At 39.0% G+C, this 7,154-nt stretch overlaps 1 protein-coding gene across 3 annotated transcripts in view; it reads left to right on the forward strand.

The window, feature by feature from the left end:
- Positions 1 to 7,154, forward strand: part of Jkamp (JNK1/MAPK8-associated membrane protein) — a 20,150-nt gene that overhangs the window by 3,332 nt on the left and 9,664 nt on the right. For all 3 annotated transcript variants that reach the window (XM_005399228.2, XM_005399229.2, XM_013521952.1), the window contains exon 4: positions 4,024 to 4,230. In XM_005399228.2, coding sequence (XP_005399285.1) covers positions 4,024 to 4,230 — 207 coding nt within the window. The remainder of the gene's footprint in view (positions 1 to 4,023; positions 4,231 to 7,154) is intronic.

The following is a 7,154-nucleotide window of genomic DNA, read 5'->3' on the forward strand; positions in this document are numbered from 1 at the left end:
AGAATAAAAACCTATCCTAAACAGAATAAAAAGAAGTTCATACTGATATGCATTATAATTACAGTGAGAACACCAGAGACCCAGCGGCATGTGGAGCTGTAGTCAGCAGCTGCAGTTGTTCTGGCCGCTGACAGCCAGCACTGACTACAGCCTGTGAGTTAGCTGTTTTGCACACTGCAGTGTGGCTGAACCTCGGAGTCCAACCCAGGTCAGCATCACACGACGCAGAAACAACTGCCTCGTCCAGCCCATTCAAACCCCCAAAATAGAAATAATCAGTGGATGGTGTTTCAGATCCCTAAGTTCTGGGGTAATTTGCTAGGCAGCGGTGGGTGATAGAACATTACTCAAGTGAAAGAATCAAAAACATCTGTAAACTTGGCATTGGAAATAACAAAGAACTTTCTTGTTTTTTAAAAGTAATTAGGCACATTTTAATCCATAAATAACAGTATATCATTATAATGTAATGAATAATAAACATGAGAATGATAATATATTTACAAGTATAATTTCTAAAAATTTAAAGTCTAACTCTCTGAAGACTTAGATACACTAAAGCTATTAAAGAAATGCCCATGCAAAAATTAAATGCAGGGGCTGGGGATTTAGCTCAGCGGCAAAGCACCTGCCTGGCAAGTGCAAGGTCGTGAGTTCAGTTCCCGGTACCGGAGAAAAACAAACAAAAAAAAAAAACAAAAAACAAAAATTAAATGCATAAGTACTAAAATGTCTTACAAAGAAGCATAAATACACACCCTGAAAACTTTCACTTTATACTCAGCTACATTTTTTCATTCCTTGTTGTACAACAGGAAATTCAGTACATGTACTCTTGCTTTCAGATGAAACGCTACATCTTAGGTTGAGCCTTTAGAATAGAATATTAGCTGTTTGTAAGGATGTCCTGCCTTCCAGTGGTATCTGCTGTAATACTTCGAGTGCACCTTTCCACACTGCAAGGAGAAGATGCATCCCTTCCACATGCACATTTTGAAAGTATATCACACTGTATGGCAGCATCTAATTTTTCTTCCATTATAGGTTCTATCTCTTTGCACCTGTGTCACGTTTTACAACCTGCAGAATGCAGTTACTGATTTTTTCAGTGCGTGCACTAAATTGCACTGGAATTGTGGAAACTGATCTGCATTATTTTTTATTGAATGCTGATAAAATTTCTCACTTTGTTTGTGAAACTTGGCATTGTTGTTAACAATCCTATTATCTGAAAGTTCTACTGTCCTTTCTAGTTAAAGATTATTACTTGTTTCTGTGGTTTGGGTGGATATCTTATTTGAGTCTTCAGTTTGTTGCAGTCTTTGGTCTTCATCTTCAGATGGCATGACAGATTTTCTTAGACATTGTTCTGCCTTTTAAAGAACATGTTCCTTCTTCCATCATAATTTCACCAAGTCCAAAGTGCCCTGACTGGTTAGGATGCAATTCTTCCAAAGGGCTGTTACACACAGAGTTCACTGGACGTTCCTGGTTATTTTTCTGTGGCATCTTCTCTTGGTAATCATTTTCATTTTTTCTTGTTTAATTGTTCAAATAATGTTCCAAATTTTGCAGCTTCATATGGTGGCTTGAGAACATCTTGACATTCACTTAATTTGGAAGCCAAGGAATCAACAGTTATTACTGAGCTTTATTTAAGAGTATACTTTCAGTCCCAAAGAAATTTTAGTCCTGAACTGGGCCACATCCTTCCTTGTGTCCTAGTTTTTGACAGTGTATACTATTTTTTTCTGCATCATCAAGGCAGAGTTTAGAAGGAATATGATGAGGTGACATTGGAAGTTCTAACTCATACTGTCTTTTTTTTTTTTGGTTTTTCTCCGGTACCGGGAACCGAACTCACGACCTTGCGCTTGCCAGGCAGGCGCTTTGCTGCTGAGCTAAATCCCCAACTCCTAACTCATACTGTCTTAAAGTTTTTATGTCTTTATTTTTTATGTCTTTATTCATATTCACTTGGATTGGTTTCTTTACAGTTTCTTTTGCTTTCTTTTTCCTGCTTGATCAGAACTCCGGTCTGTGAGCCCCTGACCCAGTTCATCTCTCCAAAGCTTCCCACAGAGAAGCCACTAATATCCCAATCGATGGAGCTCACACCTCCCAGGTCTGGGCCACCCTGCTGCCTCAGCAGGTCTCTCTGATCCTCCGCCTGAGGTGCAGCCTCCCAGCAGGCCTTGTGTGCTGCTCTAATAAAGGACTTTAGTAAAGAGGCTGGTTCTAAGATAAATATAAAGAAAATCTGTTGTCTTCCTATATTGTAATATAAAAAACCTGTTATCTTTCTATATTATAATATAAAAAATCTGTTACCTTCCTATTCTTAGGATTTGTATTGTGTTTGACAAGCTAATTTTAAATTTATGTGGAAGAATAGAGGCCAAGAATAACCAAGATCACTGAGGAAGTAGTGATATTATTCTGTTGTCTCACAGATAGATAAATGGACAGTAGGAACAAAGTAGAGAAGCTAAAAACAGACCAGTTATGTATGAAACTTGGTACTACAGAAGCAGCTTGGCAGGTTAGTGGGGAGGAAAGATGGCCTGCTGAGTATAGCACTGCTGCTGTGGCAACAGTTGTACTTGCTGAGGCAGAGTCTGTGGCAAAGTCTGCAGTTAGACATTACACTGAAATATATTCGTTACGCCCTATTGCTAAGACACAATCGCTGGTGCCTGCAGCCTAAAGCAAGAGAGGTTTATGTTGCCTCATGGTTTCAGTGCATAGTTAGAAATATCAGGGCCGAAGGACAAGGTGGAGGAAAGTGCTCACTTCACAGCAATGAGGGGGGACAGAGAAAGACTGGCAAAGAGCCAGGGCAGAATGGTCTGAGGGCCTGTGTGGCCCCCAGGGTCACTGCCATGCCCCCAGACACACCCGGAAGTGTGCTGTACTAACCCGACGTGCTTCACTCAGTCCGTGCAAGTTTGCAGAAAACATTTAGAAGAAAATACAGGATAATACTTTCTTTTCTTGGAGTGCAAATGAATTTTTAAAACTGAAACTGCCAGATGGAAATTTTTAAAACGCCAGCTATATTGAAATTTAGAACATGTTCATAAAAAGACATTGCAAAAAAGTGAAAATTGAGCCCGCTTACTGAGAGAAAGACATTTCCAGCGTGTTGAACTGACAAAGCAGAATCATGGTATGGTCACCCGGAATCTCACAGCAGTACGTGATTGAACCTTGGCTCTAATGCTGTGGGTTTGAGTGGAAAAAAACTGAAATGACTTACATTAGAGTGGGAGTAAAAAAAATAAAGCAACACTAAGCAGGTTGGTTTTGAAGATAAAATTGGGATAAAAACTTCAGAAAAATGATAAAAAAATTTAGTATAGTTTAGCCTAATAGTTACCTCGAAGGATGTGGGGTGAGAGGTACTCAGACACAAGCTGTTTACAGTGTTCTAGCTGCTGGGTTATGTGGAGCTTATAGTGTTTATTATGTTATTTTTAATAATTAATATGTGTGTTATTTTTTGCATGTTATCTTTTATGTACTTTCATAAGATAAAATAATAACTTTAAGAAAATTTATACAATTTGACAGTGTACTAAAATTATGAGATAGATTTCTAATTTCTGCTCTTTTGTGACACCTTTTAAATAGTATCAGCACTGTGATCTGTAGAATGAAGTGATTTATTCATTTTTAGAGAATAAACCCCCAATATTCTTAAGTCATTTTCACATATTTTTCACTTTTCTGATGTTTCAGGATTTTTTCTTTTTTTTTTGAGATAGGGTCTCGCTATGCAGTTCAGACTGGCCTTGAACTCACTGTGTAGCCCAGGCTGGCCTCGAACTCACATCGATCCTCCTGCCTCAGCCTCGTAAGTGCTGGTATTACAGGCCTGCACCTCCACACCTGGCAATGTTTCAGGATTTTTCAGTTAAAAACTCTGTTGAGAATCTGAACAGTGAAAGTTGCATACATTTAAGCAGAGCCACTCAGATACTGATCCTTCTTGGTCATCGGGCCTCTTTGCTTGCTTTCCAGCTCCAGTGCGCTCTTCCAGCACATCACTGCGCTGTTCGAGTGCAGTGTGGCGGCTGTCATCACCTTGCTCGTGAGTGACCCTGTGGGCGTTCTGCACATCCGGTCTTGCCGTGTGCTGATGCTCTCAGACTGGTACACGATGCTCTACAACCCAAGTCCGGATTACGTCACCACAGTGCACTGCACCCATGAGGCAGTCTACCCACTGTAAGTATGGGTTTAGCTAGCAGTGTGTTTAAAAGCTGAGGGTTATTATATAACATATATCCTATGCATTTCCGCAGATTGAGCATTGTAAATAGCTTCTGGGCACTGGCAAAAGTACCCAGAAAGTGTTTTTTTTAAGGCACACATAGTAGGAAGAAATACGAAAATATCTTAGTAGATCAGGAAAGGTTTGTGTTGGTATTGAAACATATAAACACTTCTAAATAAGCCTTACATCTTTCATTAACTCCTTGAGTGTATTATAACTTGTTTTTTTCCCTCATTCCTCTTCTCTCCCTTCAACCTCTGCAGTTACAAAGCTTTGTTTCCATGTTTTTCTTTTCTTTTCTTCTTTTGTAACTTTTCCCTTCTTTCCTTTCCCCCTCCCTCTTAGAGTGTATTATAAAGGAAATCCTTGATATGCAGCAGAGATGTAATGTTGACACAGAATTTGGAGCTTATGTGTATTAGGTTAATAATATCCCTTAGTTACTGCAGGCTGATCAGGTCCAAAATCTCACGAATGAGTATACAGCGAAGGCTAAATAAAATGAGGCAAATGGAATGATTTCAGGGCTTCAGGAGGATCAAAGTCCTCTGACAGAATTTGAGATTTTCTCAGGGCTAAGACCAAGACCATCTCTGGGTAGCCTGTATTTATTTAGTTATCAGAAGAAGGGGCAGGGAGTACTCAAAAAGGGTGGAACCCCTCAAGGACTTCTCCAAGTAAGGTATTAAAGTAATCTACCCAGGAGTGAGATGCCTGAGGCTACAGACTTTATCTAGTTGAGGTTAGATCCAGGTGTCCATGGCTGTGATCTTGTCTTATCCTTTGAGGTTTTCCAGGCTTCATCTGCCATTACAGGCCTTAGTAGAGATTAGTGACTCACAGAGGATCACTATGAGTCTGCAGCCCGTTTTCAGACAAGGAGCCTAGGCCTTGGACAGATTCACAAGTAAACATGAAAAGTCAATTGGTTAATTTAAGTCCTGCTCAGAGCTACTTCATAGTGGTCTTCATCATATGCAAAAGAATATTAGCTTTGGAGAGTAAAGCAGCGTGGGTGTAAATTCTGAGTGTGCTAGCTCTTACATTAATATGAGCATATTAACAGCCTCTTGCAGCCTCAGTTTTCTCATTGGAAAAATGGGGATGATAATACCTTATGAAGTGCCATGAGAATTAAATGAATGCACATAGTAGACACCATGGTAGTACCTTATGTACAGGAGCACTTAAGGTAGCTGACATTATTATAGTGCTTGGGTTAAGGTTTTATCATTTTTGTGTTTTTCCAAATCAATTAAATTTTCTTAGAATCTTTTGTTTTAAAAATACCAAATTCTTAAGAATCTATATAATATTGTACCACAGTCCCTGTTTCTAGAATTTTTATAAGTTGTTGATACTCATTTTGATATTTTTTCCTTGGTTGAGGTAGAACAGAAAGTGTATTAGTTTGTCTCACAATTGTAGTAAGTTTCTGTTACATGCTGTATGTAATGAAGTTAGTCTTTTTTCATCAAATTCTTAAAGTGTCCAAAATACATATATACATATATGTAAAAAGGTGATTTTCAAAAAGCAAGATCCAGCTATAGAAATATAAAAATCCCTTCCAAGCCAACTTTTAAATTCTTCAATTATTTATTTTATGAGCATAAATAAAACTATACTTTATAAGTAAAAGGCTAATGAAAAAATATGTGCTATCCTCTGGTGATTCATTGACTTAGAGATAAAAACTTCAGGTTTGAGTCATCTCTTGTCATGGCCTGTCCTGAGGACTTACAGAATTTAACCTGTCCTATTTAGAAAGCTTAAGAATGGAATTGATCATCATATTTTTTTTTTTGGTACTGGGAATCGAACTCATGACCTCAGGCTTACCAGGCAAGCACTTATGCCACTGAGCTATATCCCCAGCCCTTGATCATCATATTTAAATAAGGTATACATAATTATTTTCTCCCTCACCGGTAGTCATGTTTATAGTGTTTATTGTGAAAATATCAAATCAGAAGAGAGATGGCAACTAGATGTTCCCGCTGTTACCGAGTCTGTACTGAACTGGATGGATGCTCTGCACCAAGGGAGTTGGAAGGCAACTTTTATTTACATCAGCGGACTAGTGGGAAGTAGGTCCAAATCACCGGTGCTGGCTTAGAGTAAAATAGCAACTTAGATACATTTTGTAAGCAGGAAGTATAGAGCCGGTAATGGGTTAGTCTATAATTGGTTACATATATTTGGTCACACGTTGTCAGGCAGATGTTTCTGGGGCAGGTTTAATTGGAGGGGGCCATTCAACGTGAGGTAGGAAAGTCTGGGGGAAGTCAGGGCAAACAGCGAAGATTTAGCGTGGCCTGGACGGGGCTAGTCTGCCTGGGTAGACGGTCCTTGAAACAGGACGTGTGTGCAGCATTGTGTAGCTGGTCAAATTATCTCTGAGTTGCAGCTGGGTAGTTTAGTCAAGGCCTGCTGAGTGTGACGGCCCAATTATGAAGCTGTAGTTTTAAAATCTTCCACTACACCAGGCCCCCTGCACCCATAGTAGCCACTTGTAATTTTCAATGCTGTTGGCTTTTAAAACTGCAGTGGTGATGATACATAAATCTGTTAGAATTGCATAGTTTCGTTAATTCAGAGTACACACAAATGAATAGCCTTATAAAATCATGGGGTGCAGAATCCAAACAAAACAGCTGTATCTGCTGAGATAGTCAAGGGAATTCAATTATTTAAGAGACCCCAAGCTTGCTGTGTGTTAATCAAGCTAATTATGTACTGTACAGCCCTCTCCATGACACTTGAAGCTCTTTCCTCTGCTTTCTCTGGTCCCGATGTTTTCCTGTTAAATTTAATTTGAAGTTACTTTAGGGCGAGTAATCTATTTTAAATTTTTTATTTTAAAGAATAAAAG

Source organism: Chinchilla lanigera, unplaced genomic scaffold (genome assembly GCF_000276665.1).
Source record: "Chinchilla lanigera isolate Chin_1 unplaced genomic scaffold, ChiLan1.0 scaffold00065, whole genome shotgun sequence".
Lineage (NCBI taxonomy): Eukaryota > Metazoa > Chordata > Mammalia > Rodentia > Chinchillidae > Chinchilla > Chinchilla lanigera.